At 41.3% G+C, this 21474-nt stretch overlaps 3 protein-coding genes across 3 annotated transcripts in view; all 3 read right to left on the bottom strand.

Annotated features, from left to right (window-relative positions):
* Positions 1 to 2065, bottom strand: part of crppa (CDP-L-ribitol pyrophosphorylase A) — a gene marked incomplete at its 5' end in the record, with an annotated part of 39127 nt that extends 37062 nt beyond the window's left edge. The window contains one exon of the mRNA XM_079228001.1: positions 1824 to 2065. Coding sequence (XP_079084127.1) covers positions 1824 to 2065 — 242 coding nt within the window. The remainder of the gene's footprint in view (positions 1 to 1823) is intronic.
* Positions 2066 to 3198: 1133 nt separating this feature from the next.
* Positions 3199 to 6013, bottom strand: sostdc1a (sclerostin domain containing 1a; the record flags this gene model as incomplete). Its single annotated transcript, XM_079228101.1, has 2 exons — positions 3199 to 4199; positions 5818 to 6013. 2 exons carry the CDS (start codon positions 6011 to 6013, stop codon positions 3748 to 3750), a joined length of 648 nt encoding a protein of 215 aa, XP_079084227.1. The 3' UTR covers positions 3199 to 3747.
* Positions 6014 to 10949: 4936 nt separating this feature from the next.
* On the bottom strand, positions 10950 to 19688 carry ankmy2a (ankyrin repeat and MYND domain containing 2a). Its single transcript, XM_079228180.1, has 10 exons — positions 19568 to 19688; positions 19307 to 19371; positions 17449 to 17587; positions 17247 to 17345; positions 16762 to 16922; positions 15321 to 15535; positions 14819 to 14954; positions 14528 to 14656; positions 12773 to 12902; positions 10950 to 11927 (listed from the first exon to the last, which is right to left on the bottom strand). Exons 1-10 carry the CDS (start codon positions 19632 to 19634, stop codon positions 11806 to 11808), a joined length of 1263 nt encoding a protein of 420 aa, XP_079084306.1. The 5' UTR covers positions 19635 to 19688; the 3' UTR covers positions 10950 to 11805.
* Positions 19689 to 21474: the final 1786 nt, after the last annotated feature.

Raw genomic sequence — 21474 nt, 5'->3', positions numbered from 1 at the left:
TAAGTCCCACCAACATGACAATGCATCTGGAAGACATTTCAAGACCGTGCATCCCTGCTCATGGGGGACCAGACTCGGATTGTGGATCTAACACATTTTCAAGTTCAGGACTGACACCGACAACCTCCGACCTCTCTGCAATCACCGGGGCCACACAGGCAGTGTCTCCGCCCTGCTCTCTGGTCCCAGGATGTTGCTGCACTCATTTCCTGACACGTAAACATTGACAACAAGCTAAGAGGAGACACGGCTGATTATAAACACCGGTTGTTATTGCATTGTTGTAATGAGGGTCAGGCGGTGATCACCACACACTGTAAACATCCACCTTCTCTTCACTGTCATGTAGCCTGAAATCCTCCAATGGTGGAAGAAAGACTTGTATCCTTTGGCAATATGGAAATAGGATGAACTACGGTCAAAATGTACGAGCAGGTTTTCATTGAACTTTACCAAACCAGACTTTTAGAGGTACACCGAGCAGTACAGGTATTAGTACGTATTAAAAGGGCCGGTTCACCCGTATTACGACAAAACTAGTTAATTATTTACCACTAGTCACATCTAGCCATAAAGATAGTTTGGTTAAATGTTGCCCTGCTTTTCTGTGTCCACTTGCAGTTGAGCAATATGACTGCAGTTTTTTTTCAGCATTCCATTTGGCCCGTCAGAATAACTACATCTAAAATAAAATGAATATTCAAGAAATAATTGCAGTGAACAATATTATTTTAATTCTAGGCCCATTTCATGCCGCTTAATGATAGTATAATAGTAAAATAAAGCAAGTGCACGCACTTAAAAAAGGTGCTAAATACGAGATTGGAAGAATTTCTATTGCCACTCAACATGGCGACGACTGAACTGCGGCTAGAAGCTAACAGCACAAACTAGGGCAACAGTGCTGACACAACGAGAAATATCGAGGTCAGCAAAGATTACTGGGGTCCTGTCCATATATTGTACGATAAGTCAATATGGTAATTTTTGTAACAGGCCTACATTGTAATGTCACAATGTGGAAAATGGTGCAAATTAATAGAGAGTCTGATTTATGGAAATATTGCATATCAATATGATTTGTGCATTAATATATGTTGAAGTACCTTGATTTCTCAGGTATTTAATGAGCCATGTTTCTCCTGATAAGCCACAGAACACACTGGAACTACTACGTTTAATTTTTAACAGCATCTGGAGCCTCCTGCTACACGCATTACAGATGTTTTCAAATTTTCTGTGTTTGGCTACTCCTGTGACTTTTTTAAGTGTAGAAAAAAGCACATCATGATCCTCAAAATTATTCAAAATGAATACAAAATTATGAATATGTTTAAAAGTTTAAAAAAGCTGCAAGTTCTCACATTTGAGAAGTGAGAACCATGACTTTAAAACAATTATAATTGCTAAATAATGTTCTGCCAATCAGCTAATCTATTCCAAGACTAACTAATTGACGAATTGTTTCAGCCATACTGGTTTTATACTGTTAGTTGGTTTAATTCATAACTAAACATCATATTTCATAAACTCTTCATAGGTTTTGGTACATGGACAATCTTCATTTTTCAAGAAAATTAAGCTGTTAAATTATTTTTTATACAAAAATGTTTAAATGTGTAGAAGTAGAAAGAAAACACTCAAGTACAGTACAAGTACCTCTAAATAGTACTTAAGTACAGCATTGTCAGACTGCGCAGACATCGACCATGAGAGGAAGTGAAGTCCTCACAGTCACTGACGGCCCACATGTACCTGGAGACATTGTGCACAAAAAGACTTTATGACATTTTAGTCTTATAGTATTTATATTATTCTCCCACCTCTCGAAAGCCTGGACGGTGTAGCTTATGAGCGGCCGACCCAGAAACGAGCAGAACTGTTTCGGCGTCTGCAGTCCGGTTCTCTCTCCGGTGCCGCCGGCAGGAAGAACCACAGACACCGGGAAGTCCACGCTGCGTTCCGCCGGCTGGTGGTCGCTCTTCCCGGCCTCGCGGGTCGGGAAAACCCCGGGATGAGCAGGCCTGTCCGGATCGCAACGGTCGCTGGTGTCGTTAACCTCCATCAGGTGGCAGGTGTGCAGTGGGGGGGGCGTGTCACGGCAGGTAATTCCACAAACTGTCCATCCCCAGCTGATGGGCGGGGTGGGAATGTCGCAGCAACTTAGATGGAGATTTCGGGAAAACAGTGCCTTCAAGCTAGAACTGTTGAATGACGTTCTTCCGGTAGATACTTTCAAAATAAAAAAACTCTTTTTAAGATTGCTCGTCTTTCACTTGTAAGTCTGTAAGCTTAAGCAGACTGTTTTTAAAATGTCTTAGTTATTAAGTGGTGAAAACGACTTGATAAGTAATGGCAAAATTAAAATACTCCATCGCAAAGTGTAGAGCCCCAGTGTAAATGTTACTAAAGTCTAAAAAAAATTGGAAATACTTAGCTACCAGGTCCTCAGATTGTATTTTACTGACAATAGAAACAACTTTAACATTCTATAACATTCGGTGCAAGTATATATAAGATCTGTACCAGACATGGTGGACAATCAATTCTCTTGAAAAGGTCAATAGTAGTGGAACCGGTTGATTAAATAACGCATTTTACAATTATTGTAGGAGCAAATTAAATAAAACATATTTTGCACATGTTAATAAACATATTTAGCTTCTTTTTTTTAAGTTTTGTTTGTTTTAGTTTAGAATCAACTTTTATTTTTTTACAGTTGAAATGATTTCATTTCCGGTCTAATTCAAGTGAATGCTTGACGCCTCTTTGGAGAAGCAGCTGCTTTCTCACGTGACTTCTTGCTGCAGAAAGTAGGTTGTGGTAGCATGTCTCGCGAGAACACAATACCACATCAGCCTTGGCATTGGAAAACTATTCATGCAAAAAATATATCCTACCAAAATGTTGTTGTTTTTTATGTAGTAGTGCACATATCAGATTACGATCTGTAAGAATAATTTATAAACATATTTATCAATTATTTAAAATGAAGAACATTGGCCATGTCAAAGAATAGTAACATTTCATTAATCTTGGCTAACATTAGGACTTCAATATTGCCTGTTTAAAGTCTTAATATTTGCCCTGCTGTCTATAAAACATCACTAGTATTGAGTGTTCATGGTAAACAGACATGTTGAACCCGGTAAAGTTTCCACTGACAACAATACATGTGATAAAAAAGGTGATATTTATTTCATATAAAGTTATTACAAGACTGATGAAGACAAAGCTTTGTCCCAGATTTCACCCACATGCTGACGCCACTTCAACCAACATAGCATATATGTTGCCACGGGAAAATATATTACATCATACATCATAAATCTTACATAGTAAAATTGTATACACATGGCCATACTACACAAAAAGGCAAGTAAGAATTTCGATATATGTACAAAGTATTTACAAAAAAAAGATTATTTGGTGTTTACTGGTGTTGGTTTCTAGACTGCGGATCTCCATCTGCGTATAAAATGAATATAGAGGAGCATATATGGCGGGGACAACGTGTGTTGGTTCGGGGCTCCAGAAGGCTTTTCACCCCAGCTCTGTTCACATTATCTTTTAACCACAAAAGTCCTCAGCATGCTTTCTGGAGTTCTCCATCATAGCGAGGAACCAGCTTCACCTAATTCAAGTCCAGTCACTTTGAGGAGATAATCCACATCCTCTGGACTCTCTCAGTGTCACCGAGACAGAACCCCTGCAGGTGCATGTGGGTTTTTATTGCAGACCGAGTCTCTAGGGTTCAGCGTCGTGCCAGTTCTCACTGAGCCGGTTCTTCCCCGGCCTCCTCTTGCTCTTGGACTTGTGCTTGTGAAGGAGCTGCGGCGGCGACAGAACCGGCTCCCCGAACTTGTTGTCCGACTCGTTGTGCTGCCTCGAGTACCTCTTGCACTTGCAGGAGGTGACCACGGTGATTTTGTATGTTCTCGCACTGCCGTCCTGGCACTGCAGCTGGATGCGCTGGGTGCGGGTCTTGTCGTTGACGCACCGCCAGTCCTGGCCTCCGCTGCCGCCCCGGCGACCCCAGAGCTTCCGGCCGTAGCTGCCGCCGATCCAGTTTTGGAGCATCTGAGCTGGGAGGCACTCGCCGGCGCACACCAGCTCCTTGATGGGGTTGATGCTGGTGCAGTGACCGTCAGAGATGTACTTCGTGGACCTCAGCTCTCTGCATCCGATTTGGGTTCGCTCTGTGGAAAAAGATCCAATCAGAATGGTGTGAATCTGGAAGCATGATGGAAAACAGATTACAAAAATCCTAAATCACACGGGGCTTGCAGCTAAAGGTTATTTTCTGACTATAAAATGTCTGTGAATAGTAAAAAAAAAAAAAAAAGAGGTAGCGTCTTCAAAAGTCTCGTTTTGTACGACCAACACTCTGAGACACCGAAAATATCCATCTGACAATCGTGTATGAAAAACAAAAAGCAGCTGAAACAGTGAATGTTGACTTAAAACGCTAAACTCAAATCAGTATTTCCTCATCAAAAAAGTTTCAGATTAATTCTAATTAGTCAACTTTGGTTGATTTGGTTTTGAGAGCTTTGCATCAGAACATCCTCTTCAGCACTGATTGAGACAACACAATCTCCCATGCCATGACTTCGCGGTGAGATTCTGAAGGTCAATACATGATGGTAAAGGATCATTGCCCAGCCCTTCGCTCGGTGCATTGCGTCGGTTAAAAGCCCCATTCGACGGCTCAGGGAAGCAGTACAACAGCGTTTTGACCTTCCTGCGGCAGAACGCTGTCATCCTCGCATGTGAAAAAAGGTACAAAACTTTCCTTTTCTTTTTTTCATTGAGTGTGGCAGGGATTTAACAGGAGGATTACCTCTGTGCAGCAGCTATACAGCTGTCTGTGTTATTCTGCTGCATTCCACCATCACTGTAACCCAAGCTCAGGCTCATTCATACTGCTCCATACAGCTCAGTGTTTGATGAATACACTCTGCCTCTCCCTCTCACTCTCCCTCTCCCTCCCCTCCTTCCTTCACGGCCGGCTGCAGGCGTGGAGCTCAGCGCCAACAATCGGAGGCTTCCTGTTCACCTTCATTTAGCTGCAGCTACTTGTACCTGCAGCCAGGTGAGTGTGTGTTACACCTGCCTCAGCTCACTGTGGTGATGGGAGTCCTAACATATGACACAGCCCTCCTACCTGCACAGTGATGTTGTTTTATTAAAACAATAAAATATAATCCTACAACTGCAGGGTTTGTGTCATACACGCCACCTTTTTTGACAAAAGCACTACATGTTTTTAAATGTTGAGGCATGTCGTCTTCAATCTCTTCTGAAGAATGGGAAAATGTGGTGGCATGATGATGTGATTAAGTGAGTGATTAAAGGGGGTCTCTCATTTGTTTTTTGAGATGTAAAACCAGAGCTTTTCATCAAGAGCTCATGGCTGCATCCTTAAAACGAAATCAAACAAAGTAGGAGGTTAAAAAAAACAAATAAATGGAGCAGCTTGCTTGTTCTGTTAGTTATGTTTTCTTCATGATCCATACTTCATTAGAAAAAGTAAAAGATTGGACCAGAATAATCCATTGCCAAACTCTAGAAATACAGTATTCAGATATCATATCTGTTTAATCTCGTGCAAATAAACCCAGATTAGAAATTAAAAAGGACACACAAAAAGTATTCTAAACGACTTCTAAAGTAGCACACAAACGCACACGCACACACACACACACACACACACACACACACACACACACACACACACACACACACACACACACGCTCAGGTCTCCGCACTAGGACCATAAAATATGATAAAGCGGAGCATCCTCCGGTCCTCACCTCCTCTGTCGGCCGCTCCCCGCCCGCCGGTCCGCGCGCGGTTCAGGGTCACGTTGCTCTGAACCTCCGGCGGCACCGGCGCGGTCACGCGCGAGAACAGCAGCTCCGTGGCGTCGTTTCTGACGGCCTGGCAACTCCTCAGGAGGATGCAGAGCACCACCAGGGAGTGGCACGACTCGCACGCGCTCAGGTGCATGGTTCGGAGAGATGTACGGTCCGACGGGAGGAAGACTGATGCTGGATGAAGAACATGCGAGACCCGGGACTTTATACAGGCGGCCCGCCTCGCGCTTTGGCAGCGACTCAGGTGCGTCTCTGTTGAGAGGCTGTGATTGGTCGCCATACCGTGTACGCTCGTAAGATAACCACGCCCACTGCTTTTATTGTGGAGGGTTTAGAATTTGATCCGGGATGCTGCAAAGCAAAGGAGGCCTATCATGATGATGATGACGATCATGAGGATGATGATGATGATGATAGGATTACGAGTAATTAACACGTGTTTTTGTCATTGTAATTATGTTAAAGCTTTACTTTGGTGAACTTTGAAGTGTTATATGTGTACTGTTGTTCTTGATAAACAGATTTTTTTTTTTTGCATTTAGTGACTACTGCTGTTCCTGGATTGTAATTTCTGGGTGTTCTTTTTTTTCTTCTACCTCACTTCAAAGCAGACTTTGGTCTGTTATATGTCACTGCTGCCGCTTCTTCTCACAGTTTCAAATGGAAATCTTAAGAAGTCCTTTCAAAGCAGATTTAAATACATTAGTTTTAAGTGCTGTTTTGAAAGTGGTGAGTGATGGAGAATGTCTGAGGTGCTGAGGAGAGAGTTCCAGAGGGAGGGGTCAGCGATGGAGAAGCCCCCCGTTCTGGAATGTCCAGGTTCAGGAATGTCAGGGTTCCGTTCCGGAATGTCAGGGTACGTACATAGAAGACATTTTCTATGTTCAAACATAGTGTTGTAATTCAGAAAAAAATTGCGTAAATAACCTTTAATATCACTCACACACACACACACACACACACACACACACACACACACACACACACACACACACACACACACACACACACAAACGCAGCAGAACTCATGATGATCAATTACTGAGACGTCTGCTGAATTCCCTCTGAAACCCTTAAAAGTCTGCAGCTCTCTGACACTTGTCATGTTGTCACGGTAACATAATCTCAGACATAAATAGTCCCCGATGCTCATTAATCAGTACACAGATTCTCTCTCTCTCTCTCTCTCTCTCTCTCTCTCTCTCTCTCTCTCTCTCTCTCTGGTGTAATTACTTTGTGCCACGGCTTGTCTTACTGATTTCAGAAGAGGCGTTGTGCAGACACTATTGTTGCTTGTATGTGAATGAAAGCTGATATGACTTTGTTTTTTATTATCACAGGAGCACCTTTCTTTCTTTCTTTTGTTTTTTTGTGGTCTTGTTTCAGGACGAATAGGCCAAAGGACGCGTGCGTCTTCCTTCACCCGGGTGAGAGGAAAAAACAAACATTTAGAATACTACTGGATTAAGTTGGGAAAACATTTAAAGTCAGTTAAACTTGCAAATAAAAGTTATAATGCAAGTTAACTCAACATGAAGATTTCCTTTGATTCAACTGAGAATCTAAAGTTCATTAAGTTGATTTAACTTTTACTTACGATGTTAGTTGTCTCAACATTGTTTTCTTAAGTTGTCAGTTGATTGAACTTTTCGTCCCTTGTTGTTTAAACTTGATACAGCGAGTTAGAACAAAGGATTGTTTTACATTATCAGTTCAAAAAAACTTTTCTCACCTTATCGAAAAAACACATTTCATTTCTGCATCATTGTAACTCACACTTTCAAGTTCAAATAATGTAACCGTGTGTTTATAACTTGCCATTTCAAGTTAAGAGGATTTAAATTCCCCAAATTGCATATAAAAGTTAACTTGACTGAAAATTGCAAGTTTGCTTGCTTGATAAAAAAAAGACCCATGATTCTTACTTCTGTAAAACAAATATTAAATATTTGTGTATTTCTGTCCAGAAATATTTACTCAAGAGTGTTAAAGTGTTGTGTAGAAAAGCAGAGTTTAGTTTGCAGTCAATTGAAACTGACAAATGGAGTGACAACTCCAATTTAGGTTATTTTCAGGATTTCATATGAGTGAAGAAAAGAAATCATCATCAGAAGGAAGGATTTACAATAAAATTGGAGGAAATAAATGATCAGCAAACGGGCCTAACAGTGTTTACCTGAGGGGTCCTGATCAGCTGTAACTTGCGCGTAAGCACGGTGAAGAGCAGCGGCCGCGAGCTAGCCAGACAAAACACACAAAGCTCTGCTCACAAAACACACAGAGGGATACTTTATTCTCTGCTCTGGTCGACGTGACCCCACTATATTAATGCTCTGAATGCCATATGGAGGACATTTTAATAAATGTAATTCTCGACTCGGGTGGTTTTGAATCTCCCCAGCAGGTGAAGCCAGTCTGTCATTACGCTTCCCTGGTTTCTGTTATTGTTTCCTCTCTTTTGTTTGTCCTCAAACAGCAGCACCAGAGGCTCCTTCACTTCACTTCCGACAGAAAATAAAAGGGCAACACGGCCAGCTCTTCTCAGAGGACTAGTTACACTTAGACCCCCCGAGCTTCTTATGTTGAATGAACGCGGAGAGGTGAATATGATAGCGCTCCCTCCTTTTGGGCCCTCGGCAGCAGAGAAACTCAGCAGAGGACACGGTAGCCCCCTCAACCCTCATGGGAAATGAAAGGTGGCCGGGTTAATAGACATATTGACAAGCAGCGGGATCAGGAAGCACCCACATGCAGCAACGGTAGGTGTGGCGGGGGTCGACCGGAGGGGGAACAAAAGAAAGGAATGCACAACACCTGGAACAAAGACAGAAAGAAAAGGTCACTGCGGTTACAGAGTTTAGAAAACATCCCACAGCCGACGACACACATCGGAGCTGCGTCTCCTCTGCGGTTGTTCCCTAAAAGTGATAAGACAAAACATTGGTACTTTTACCACCGTTAAGGTTTAACACCAGTCGTCTCATGCTTCATTTAAGTGCTATGAGTTAGTAGCGTGTTGCAGACGTACCAGTGGTGGAAAGAATCAAAGTGCTGGACTTAAAATACACTGAGGTATACTTTACTTGAGTAGCTGCCTTTTTCTGCAATACTTTTAAAGAATTCAAATTGTATTATTTCATTTATTTGATACATTTAGTTTCTTTGCAGAATCAGATTGATAATACACAACAAGTATGACGCATTATTGTGGATTAAGATATACAATTATATTGATCCCTTGGTGAAATTCACAAGTTACCCGGCAGAAGGCCTGTATAAAAAAAACTATCTATGCATCAACAATAATAATAATAATAATTCTATAATATATATAATTTTTAAATGGGCCATTCTGCTCAATGTATACTTTTACTTGTTGTACTTCAAGATAATTTTAGTTCCAATACTTTCAGTACTAAAACGTACTGCCAGTAAGGATGAAGAATCCATTGCACATTTTTAGGAACCACAATGTGAATAAATAAAGCTGCCAACTAAACTAAACTGATAATTGTGGGAAAACATTGCCCTCTGCTGGAGATTTGCCTTCCCTGCAGATGAAGGATGCAGGTTTAATCACTAATCTGCTGAAAATTTCAACAGGAAAACACGTAAATTTATCACAAACAATGTATTTATACAAAATACATTAAAAAAAAAGGGCAGAAAACTGGTATATTTTGTGTTTGTCTGTTGTGATTTCAAACACAACAGAGTTTCGTGGCAACAGATAATCTGAGATAATCCAAAAAGTGACAATGGAGGTAGACGGCTTCGTCTCAAACACTTTTAAACCCCCACAAATGATTATGTCCCTTTTTATCTGTGACTTCTTCTTCTCTCACAACAAATACAGGACATAAAGGAGTCTCTTCGGAAGTCTGGAATAAGGAGGGACGTTGACGTTGGCCAAGTCAGCCTGGCCACAGGGCAAAAATAAGACACTTTTATTGGGGGCATTTAAAATAAATGTATCTGTGGTACTCCGTGCAGCTGCTGGGTGGGGAAAAAAAGAGATTGAGACAGAAATGTATTGAGGAACAGAAAACTGACGAGCATCCCCGACTTGCCAAGATTTCTCTTCCTGAGGAAGTTGTGGCTGAACAACAACAAGGTAGGCTTCTGTTGAGCTGCAAGTTTAAACCGAGCGGGAAGATAATTTTTTTCCACAAACGGCCTGCTCGTGTCCGGCTCGCATTATGTCACATTCGTCAAGTTGTCGTCTGCTGCGTCTTCAGGGGTGAGGTCGGCGGAGAGGAGGAGGTCCTTCCAGATGAACAACCAGGAGCGCCATCGTGTCCTCCAGTCTGTGGCCCTCTGCAGACGGACGACAGCGTGCTCCTCAAGCTGAGGCGGGTTTCCAGTCATGACGCAGAGAGCGCGTTTGTAGTGCGTGAATAACTTCATACGATCGGTTATTTAAAGACCTCATGAGAAAAAAGTTGTTTTTTGGGTGGGTGCCGCACAAAATCGGCATTAAAAACATCAAAAAACATTAGTGAGTCCACAAGAGTTGTTATTTGAGTGCAGTGCTAAACAGGACATAAGTGGAGTACCCTTTTAAAGTCATCCGTGTTCTCTTCCCCTGGTAGGCTTGTAAAAATAATAATTTGGGGACGAAATGACCCTTTAAACCGGATTTCTTTCTATTAGAAACACACTGAGGTGCGCGAGGCAAAGACACAGGGTGGCGTGAAGGAGATGAGTGCATGCCAGTGTTCTGAAAGCAGTATTCACGCAGACGTTATAGTGTTTACACACAACCCTTCAGATTCGGCGAGACTCACCGAGGATATCATAACATCCGTCTGCTGTAACTAGTCTGCATAGAAACGCTCCCGAACACAGAACTTGTCTGAGAATCAGCACGTTTTTTTCAGGTTTCCTCAGCACCAAACTAATCCCATACAACAGCTGACTGGACATCTTTGGGTACATTACAAACAGCACCTGCTAACGGCTACTTCGGCTTACTGTTTTAATGTAAACAAATACCGGCAACATGATGCTTTCAGAGCCACGTCAAAGACTTTACAGAAGAAAAAAAAAAAGAAAAGAAATCAATATGATCCCTTTGATGGCGGTCTTTATTTAGTGTGATGAAGCTCAAGTTGTTTGACATTGTGGAGATCATTAGTATTCAGGACAAACAAAAAGCCTCGTGGGATCTGTCGTTTGACTGAAACATCGTGGTCCATTCAGGCTGCACAATAGATGACAGACTATCAAAGCCACACGACTACAATGTTAGTGTTCTTGTGCTGTAAACAACGATGCTTGATCAACAAAGAATGTTGCATTCTGGGGGTACATTTTTTTTTACTTTCCTGAAAGAGGACATTAATGCTTGTGATTCATTCCAAACTGAACCAAAAGGAAACACAGTAATTACAAATCATGTTTATATTTTTAAAAATATAAATTCTATGGTCAATATTGTGCATCCCTACCATCCCGCTCACGACCGGCTATGAAGTTATCAGTACAAAACCCCCTCCAAAAAACATCCCAATAACAAATCAACTACTTATCAAACAAACCGCTGCTCCGATTGGCTACACATTCACGACTTTCCTGCTCAGGTTGCTACAGTTTCTTAAGGCAAAAATTGCGTTCCATCATCGATGTAAACCATTAGCTCTTTGCATGGTCCCCCCCTCCCAGAGCCCTCTACCACAAACAGATCAACTTTCACATCACGATAAAATTGTCTGGATTTTTATTTTTTCACATATATAAAAAAGAAAAGATGACCGCCCGCCACGGCCACGAACCTTCCTTGTCAGTGTCCCCGCGGCCTTTGGCGCAGTCTTCGGTGGATAATAAATATGCGTTCTCGTCTCCGGCTGGTCCGTCTTCGTCTGGCTGTCAGTCTCGGTTAGCGCTCTCCGTCGGTGCTGCACGAATGGATGGATTCTGGCCCGCTCAGTTCTCCGCAGCTGGGATGGAAGAGGAGGAAGAGGTGCCTGAGGGGGGGGCGTCACTGTTGGCCTCCACCGAGAGCTCCTGCATGGAGCCGGTGGCCTTCTGCACAGCTTCACTCTCGTCTGAAGACAAAGAGGCAACGCAGTTTAGTCCGACGGGCCGTAATACTGAAGCAACACGTGTGATATGAAGGTGACCGTCAACAGTTCTCATGTTGGTTTCAGACGAGACAACATTTATTTATTTTTCGGGCTATTTTGCTTCCATAATACTCCTTCACTTTCATACTAGTGGAAATCATTCCACTGCTTATTTTACTACTTGGTCTATAGTAGATTTCACCAGAATTCACCCAAAGTTCACCATCAGAAAATGATCCTTTTGCATAATCAAACAGAACATTTCTTTAAAAAAGAAATTGTCTTAACGCGACAGAACAGAGAATGTTTCATGATGATATGTATTAGTTTACATTAAATAACTTTACTTACTCTGAAGAGAGTGATTTGTGAATAAGCTTTCGTGTCATTTGAAATTCATGATTTGTCATCATACAGATTTGAAAAGTATGTTTTCTGTTTTTACATTCTCCCCAATAAAAATACAATGAATTAAAAAAAAAAAAAAAAACTGATTTCCCCTATTATTTATTTTTCATCTAATAAATCTAATATATATATCTTTATTTACCAACTTCATGAAATAAATAATGATACATTTCTTTATTATTATACATGATCAAAATTAATATTTAATAATAAAAAATACAATAAAAAAACTAAAATACTAAAGTCCTCTTGAGTTATTCATTGTCCATCATTGAAGGATGGTTTAATCCTTCACTGCCACTAAAGTGAATGTTCAGATACATGCTGGTTAAAATGTAATGTAATCACCTCTTGTCATGTTGCCACTCTTTGTAAGTGAATCTGTGCTTATGTGTGTTTTTAGGAACAGATGAAAGTACCTTTGCTCTGCTGCATCCTCATCTCGGCCGACTCGGCCTCCTGCTCCTCTCTCTGCTCTTGGAGCGTCTTGCAAACTTTCTTGTGGGTGAACCAGTGCATCTTCTGACAGGCCTGGTCGCAGTAGATCACCTAGTGCAGGAGGGAAACAGGGGTCACTTCCTGTGAACATGGAGTGTGATGATTCAAAAGCCACAAACTCAGAAGGAAGAAGTACCAGAAATAAAAAGAAGATTATTGATCATATCTGTAAGTACATCCGTATGTAAATCGTCCAAAAAGACACTTCCTAAAACCGAACTTGCCTGAGAATCATCACGTTTTTAAGTTTTCTTCAGCACCAAACTAATCCAGTGATAGTTTGTCTGTACATCTTTGGGTACATTACAAACAGGACCTGCTAACAGCTACTTCGGCTTACTTTTAAATGGCACCAATTTGGCAAAATGTAAAAAAAAAAAAACGTAGCCTCCACCTTACTCACTAACTCCATGATTACTTGGCCAAGTCAGATCGGCTCGGCAATAACCTCCAGATGTTTATATGATGTTTCTTTTTTTTCTTCTCTATATCTGCCACCATATCTTATGAGCAACAAGCTCTACTTTAATGTCCCAAAGCTCAGGATTCATTAAATACAGTGTGCAGCCTTTAAAATGTGGGTGATGCTTCTCTCCCTGGCCTGAGTCCTACATGTCAGTTTACGTGGTTGAGCGATTGAGACGCCGACCATGAAATGCAACGTCCAACCAGGGACCTTTGTAGCATCTCTCCACTCTCGCTGTCTAACAAAAGAAAAAATAGAGCCCCATAAAAGATCATCTTTATTGTTCTAATGCCGTGTTCACACCGGACGCGGCGCGACCAGATTACATGTAAAGTCAATCCACAGACGCGCCGCGACGCGAATTGGCGATTTACTCGCGGGGCGGCAAGATAGACGCGTTTGAGGCGGCGCGAACAGAGCGTTTGACCTGGGGCGAACAAAGCGAAGGACGCGGCGCGAATTCGCGTGAGTTGAATTCTCCCAACTCCGGCGGAGAAATCGCGTGACGCACAGTTGCGGCAGCCAATCAGCGTTGAGAAGCACCGCCCGTCATCACCTCCGTCCTGCCGTTCCTGAATGAAACTGCTGCTGCTCCGAAAGAACAAGCGCTGACAGCGGCTTCATTGAGACGCTGTTGTGGGACTACGGATAATATTATGAACCCAGACACCATGGAGTTTGATGTTCCGACATATGTGGAGTTTACACAAAAAGTATAAAGCAGAACTGGTGGTTAATTCCATGGTGGATGGCATAGTCGGTATCGTTTTACGCAGATACGCAGTTCCTGGAGGAGTTGGTGAAATTCACCGAGCTGTGTGCGGCTACGGATGGTGTTATGAACCCAAACACGAGGGCGTTTCATGTTCCGACATGTTTGGGACTTCCACAACAAGTATAAAGCAGAACTAGTGGTTATTTATTCCATGGTTGATAGCGGAAATGAAAGCTTCGTCGCTTGTCTCTCACAGAGACAAGCAACAGAGCTAAGCCACGCCCCCTTCGGGCCGCGATTTTTCGCGTTTGGTGTGAACACCCTCGTTTCACTCACGCGAGTAAACTGCCGTGGTGGACGCGGCGCAATAATTCGCACCACGTCCAGTGTGAACACGGCATAAAAGATCTTCATTGATTTAAAAAAAAAAAAAAAAATGCTCTTTGCACATGAAGAAAAGATGTAAATTGATACGTCTGGGTTGTTTGGACTCACCATTTTGCAGACGGAGCATTTCTTCTCGGCTCCCTTTTCGCCACACGAGGTGCAGAACTCTGCGTCCATGAAGCCGACCTGACCCGTGATGGCCTGAGTCAGCACCGACAGAGCTGTGGGGTCGTTACCCTGCGAGCAAAGAAAGGGATCAAATTAAAATTAAAAAAGAGACAGAACATTTACACTGAGCTGAGACTTGACGGGAACAACTTATTTTTCAGAGCCACCGCGAGGCATTGGGGCACAACTGAATACTGGTAGATACAATAATGAACTCTCATCCGGACTTACAATCTCCACGGGGGCGATGCTCCGCACCAGCTGCTGCAGCAGAGTGGCGTCGCAGTAAGGGAACTTGCGGATGCACTCTCTGAGAAACTTTTCTTGGTACACGGGGAAGCCGTCGCGGTCCCGACCCTTCAGCAAGCTGCAGGACGGGGAAATCAAGGTGGTCAGCTTTCGTAGTGGAAATGCAAATCACTTTACAACAATTATCAGGATCAGTCAAGTTGAAGATTATATGTGAGAGAACCCTAGATAAACAGCTTGATGTTGTCAGTTTGACCAAAAGATCAGCGGAAAAAAAGAAAAGAATTGGTAACTTAAAAAATGTTTATGGTGTTTGATAAAACAGCGCTGCCGATTATACACCTGCTTTCCCCCCCCCCCAGACGTCAAATATCGCACAAACCTCCGTCTTGCTGCTGTGATAAATCAGGTAGGGTAAAAGCTCTGATAAAACCCATTGTAGCTTTTTAGCACCCTGAAACGGGATCCTTAATATCGGCCTCACCTCTTGACGAGGCCGTCCAGCTTGTCCTCGCGGTCCTTGAGGAAGGACGCGCACTTTCCCAGCACGCAGCTGATGTAGTGCATCTTCATGGCCAGCACCTCGTTCATGTCCTGCTGCTTGATGCACTTCTCACAGATGAGCTCCATCACGCGGCGGCATTTCTCCAGGGCCTCCACCTCGGCCACCAAGGGGTTTTCCTTCACCAGCAGCACCATCTACAAAACACAAGGAACACTCATCAAATCCATTTTTTCAAATAAAAAAACACCACCAGTGATGCAGCCTTTCTGAGTCGTCTTGTCGTGAACTTCTTTCATCCATTTTTGTTTTTACAGATCTTGTTAAATTATTATTTGATCACTTTGGTCTCAGCGAAAAGTTTTAAATTGTGATGAATTTGACCAACATTTCCTCGTCTTTCTTGATCTTAGCTGCAGACCTCAAGCCAAAGAACAATAAATGTATTAAATGACTAGCAGACAGTGAAGTACAATAGTATTCCAAACTATTTAGCGTAGTCATTATTTCCATATAAAAAATCGTTCATTATAAAATGATCAGAGCAGTTTCATCAAAATGTACAGGATTTTGCATCAATGTGCTATTTAAAGGAGCACTCCACAAATGTAGCACCGTGCTCCTCTAACATTATTAAACTCATGATCAACAGTTTCAACTCATTTTCTTCTTTAACAAAAACCGGTGACTAAATTACCCATAATGCAACTCAACCACTGTCATAATCTGGTGTGTCATGCTAGTAGCCTGCAGCAGAGACGAGCAGCGGGCTGGCTCAGACCCACCGACACTGACTCAGATGACATCACTTGAAGCAATTTAACAGCTTTTTTTTTTTTTTTTTTAGCTGCATAAAAGGCTCCACAGTCCCCCTCCCCCAGACTTGGAAAAAGACTTAATGTGTAAAATCGGGTTCCCTTTTCAGCCGGAACAGAAGGCATTTCTGTCCAAAGCCGTTGGGAGTCGAATATTTTAGGCACAAATGGAGCTTCATTTAGAGCTTTTTGAGCAAGAGACCTGAGAGCAAGCTGGTTTTCAATCACTGCAGCAGCTGATTCGTTCTCTGGACGCATATTTAGGGAGAATCAGTCCTCTCTGATATCAGTCTGAAGTAGTCTCTTTACTGTTTTTATTTTGTTATTTGAATTATTTGTATTTTATTGTATCCATTGGTTTTATTGAGTCATCAATGTACAGTTTTATCAGTGTTTAAATTTGACCTTTGTCTGTCTGTCTGTCTGTCTGTCTGTCAGGCTTTCTGTTGATTTATTGCCTCGTTTTGTTACGTGCTTCGTCTGTTGAAGCACTTTGTAAAAGGTGCCATCTGTATGATTAAAGCTATTACTATTATTCTTATTCTTATTATTATTATTATTATTATTATATTTACACCACAGTTACCACAAAACCAACACTGTCCTACCTTGACAGGGTTCAGGTTGGTGCTCATGATGACCTTGTGGAGGGGCCCGGCCAGTTTGGGCGGCAGCTTGGGCTCCTTCTCCAAACCCTGGGCCTTGGTGTAGTAATCCAGTCGGGCCCGGGAGAAGAAGTTGTTGATCACCGTGACACAGTCGTGTTGCCCTGCGGAGGGAAAAGAAGAAACGGGTCTTTTCTTTTTCCCAACATGAATAGATGAATGTTTGTCACATGTTTTAAACAAGCCTCAGATCGGGAAAAGTCTAATGGAACAGTCGTTCAAGTCAGAAACTTTGGCAAGATTTATCTTTGAAATTGTTGACTTCGATTGCAGCACGTCATAAACATCTGACCGTTTTTTATCCAAATGGGTTTGATTTAGTCCATGTAGGTTGCATATTAAGAGGAACCAAATACTGTAAGTTTGTCCTTTTTGCTGTGTGCGTCTGACGATGTGAGGCTCAGCGACAGCGTCACAAACGGACGTACCGACAAAGGCAGCCATCTGTGCGGCGGTCCTTCCTACAGAGTTGACCACGTCTGTTTCTGCCCCCGCATCCAACATCATCCACGTGATGTCGGTCTTGCCTGCAGCCACAGAGGGAAGAACACACATGAAACAAATTAAATTTAAAAGATAATATTTTATTTATTTTTGCATCTATATATTGCCGTGGTGATCAGCTCCAACCTGACAGGCCGGCAAACATCAGCGCTGTGTATCCGTGCTCGTGTTCGTTGCAGTTCACGTCGGCTCCGTGTTGCAGCAGCAACTTGCACATGTCGGCCTTTCCTTTGTAAGCAGCGTGCATGAGAGGAGTCATCCCGTACTGTGGACCGGACAAACAAAGACGAAAGCTTAGAGACAATTTACATGAAAAAGTTTTTACAAAACTTGTTTAAAAAAAAAAAAATCATGAATATAAATATCTTTATAAAATCACAAATAAAAACATTGCCAAACCTGTAATACTCTCTCCCCTTTCTATAATAAATAAAAGGAGTTTAAACTCAATTCATTTTCTAATTTAATTTTCATTTTTGTTATCTGTCTGTCGTCTGTGTTGTCCTAACAACTGCACCCTCACCTGTTGTAAAGTTGTCCCATCAGGTTTAAATATTCAGTCGGCTTAATGAAGACCATTATGCTTAAAAGGATTTCCAAGCATTAAGTCTCACAATTGTTTTTCATTAATCTGCTGATTTTTCTCTCTCAAGTAATCCATTAATCGCATCGTCAACAAAATTTCAGATGATAAAGAAAATCTCCCATTTTAATGGCTGGCGGCATTTGACAAAAAAAAAAAAAACTAAAATAATCAATTTACATGTTGAAGATATTATATAAAATATATAAAATAGAAAGACGCAGCAAACCTCACACGAGAGAAGCTGGAACCCGGGATTTAAATTTGTGCTCAAAGAAATGGAAACAGTCAATTTCAGTCAATTCAGCTTTTGATATATCAATGAATATATCAATAAATCATCATCTGGTTGTTGTTCTTCTTTCAAATCTTTCCTGAAATGTTTAGACATGATGGCGTATTCCTCGTCTTGTGCTCGCACACCTTCCTTTTCTGAACAGAACATCTGTTTCAAACACCTGATTGTGACAGGCGGACACAAAGGAGTGACAGAAGGGACGAGGGAGCACGTGAAGGACGTCCTCCAAAGCCCTTCAAGTGTGCTGACTCATGAGTCCTCTTGTCCCACACATATGTCACCCAACAAAGGAAGAGCTTTGCTCAAGGATCTTACTGTGTTCTCTCGCCTACATTTGACACTTTTGCACGAACGACTACATTCACGAGTCACAGACAAAAGCTTGTGTTGTTTGCGAAGAATTAACACGAGACTCACTTTGCAAAAGCTGTCAGATCGTTGGATGCTGTAAAAACGTGAGAATGTAACAATAAAACAGAAGCTATGACGCAGAAGGTTGTGACGCATCGTTGCTGTCGGAGGAACCTCTTCATTTGGTGTAGCACAGTCCAACTTTGTAAACAGATTAAAAAGCTACGTTGTGGCGTATTAAATACTTTAGATACTTTGAGCAGTATAAAGGATTTTTTTGAGCACTGTCAAAATGTCACATAAAAAACGCAGGAGGTTAATCCTGTCAAATTCAAGGCTTGATCCTTCAGCCTCATAAATAATAATCATCAATGAACTCAAACTATAATTACATAAGATTAGACAGTGTAATTAATCTCAGACAAAATAGGTTTCCGTCTTTTTTCGCAAGCAATTATTTATCTGTGGTGTTTTGTTACCTGGTGCAAATAAATAAACCAAAACTATCGGAAAAAATAGTGCAAAGCATTATGACATTATGATTATTTCATCCTTGTTTACATGGCAGTGTATGTGTGTTATCCTGGATTTCCTTTTTATAGGCAAAACTGAATGAGCATTGATGGAAGAAGCCCTGACGACTGCTTCTCTGTAATTACACGTGACAAATACTTGAAACATGAAACATGGGATTAAGTTAAATTCAGGTTGATCATCCAGTGTGCTCTAAGTGTCAGAAATGCTCTAGTCACCTCATCCAAGCAGTTGACTCGAACATCCTTGCAGCCCAGCAGCCTTGAGGCCTCTTGAACGTTTCCTAAGTGCATACAATTCAGCATTATCGCTTACAAAGTACACACTTATATGAATCCACAGCAAGGAAAACGACAACAGGCACGTGGATACAAGTTAAGTTCACAGTAGTGGGCTTCAAGCTAACACACTTAAACTAACCTAGTTAGCTCACGTGGGTTATAGTGGTTCTAGAGGGATTAGCTTTAGCCGAGGTTTACCTGCAGTGATAACCACAAATAACTCCAACTCGCTTGGAGACAAGTCTCCCTTCTTCGGTGTGGACATGTCGGTGGTTAATAGTTAGAAATGTGGGTGCAAAGGCTTAAGTAAGGTGCGGTGTTCCTGGTTAAAAGAAGGCTTTCCGTGTCTCTGGTAGTCTGCTCGCGCTCGGGCAAGGAGCTAGCTGTCATTTGGATCGTACCACTACGTACGTGTGAGCAGGGGTGTTCTAGGTTACAGGCAAAAACATACTTCTAATTTTAGTCCTGGTAGATTTTAAGCAGATGTTTTATAAATAATTAAAATGGAAGATACTGAGGTATCTATGCAGGTAAAATCATATTTACTTGCAACAAAGACGCATAAATTATATACCAGGCAAAGATGTTTCCGGATAGTACACCCCTGTTCTGTCGCGGACATAATCAGTTCCACAGAAGTCTAAAGCGTTCATTCAGAAATGTGAACTTCAATGTGGACAACAAGTGAGAAGGTGTCATTTCTTATTGTCCAGTCTTCATGCATATTTATATCCAGATTAATAACCAGTGTTTTTCTGCGTGTCGCAAGAAAGAGATGAAAGAGACACATTCTAATAGAAGCTTTTTGGGTAAATCCCAGCATTTTGGTGTTTTATGTGTTCCTTGTTTGAGATGTGTTGCAAATATAGTGATGTGAGGAAGAGAATAAAAAAACAGACTTACCTTATATACCTCTCGTCTCTCTTCATGTCCCGTTGAGTTTATTTTCAGGAAGTACAGTGAAGTATTTGCTTGCGCCTTTGGCTGAATTGATGTTGACTGCACTTAAAGTCAAGTGGACTTAAGTGGGGACTTTCAGAGAGTCTGTTTGGGGTGCAGATTTCTCCAGGCTTCACTAGTAATGTGCACAATTACTTAAAAAGACATCTACTAATGTAAACTACACCTTGTTTGTAACAATTATTCATGGTTACTATGTGTTTGTTAAATCCACTAATGTATTCAGATGTTGACAAATTCAAACAGTATGTGAATCAATTTGAATGGCAAACTAAAGATATGTCTTATTCTTCAGCAAAAGTTAGAGTGGATTGTTCAAATATCGGTGATTAGATGCAAATATTTTTTAATTCTTTGTTTAAAAAAAAAAAGGGGCAAAGATGATGAATCATTTATTTTTCACAAACTGTAAAGAAATGCATTAGGATGAATCTTAATCATTTTGGTGATGCCCTGTCTTTTCCTCCACCACACCACCAGCAGGTGACCGTTTTCATTTATTCAGCGACATATTGCAGCATCTACAAAATTGATTTCCACAAAATCTTGTACAGACAGTGATGATCTCCTACCATTTCCTCTGTCTACCACTTCAAAGTAAAAACTACTCAACCAAATGAAAATCTGCTCAAAGATTGATACAATATGATAATATATTCATTCAACCAGTAAAACTATCATTGTCCTCCCTCTTCAGTCACTTTCGTGAAGTTCCTTGATAAAAACTCTTCCATTGGGATGTTTTTTCCATTTTAATTTGATAACACCTTTCACACTCTTCCTCAGCTCCTCTTCAATCTGAGGAACAGAAGAGAAGAAAAAACAGACAAATCAAAAGCGAAGCTTACTATAAGATTTTGTTTTTGCCCCCCAAGAAAACAAACAGAAATATCCCCCCAAAAAATCTGATTTAAAACCAAAACAATAACTCTACTGTTAAACTAGAAGTGTGTCCCTATTCTACAATTGTCTACAGTCATTGATTGTCTTATATATGTATACTTTAATATACGGTTAACAATTAACAATACAATATTACATTAACAATAATGAACATACATTGACTGTATAGCAAGAAAGTATATATATATATATAGATATATATATATATATATAGATATATATATCTATATATATATATAGAT

This window comes from Taurulus bubalis (genome assembly GCF_910589615.1).
Source record: "Taurulus bubalis genome assembly, chromosome: 12".
NCBI lineage: Eukaryota > Metazoa > Chordata > Actinopteri > Perciformes > Cottidae > Taurulus > Taurulus bubalis.
The sequence above is the reverse complement of the archived record's forward strand: the minus strand, read 5'-3'. Positions and strand labels throughout refer to the sequence as shown.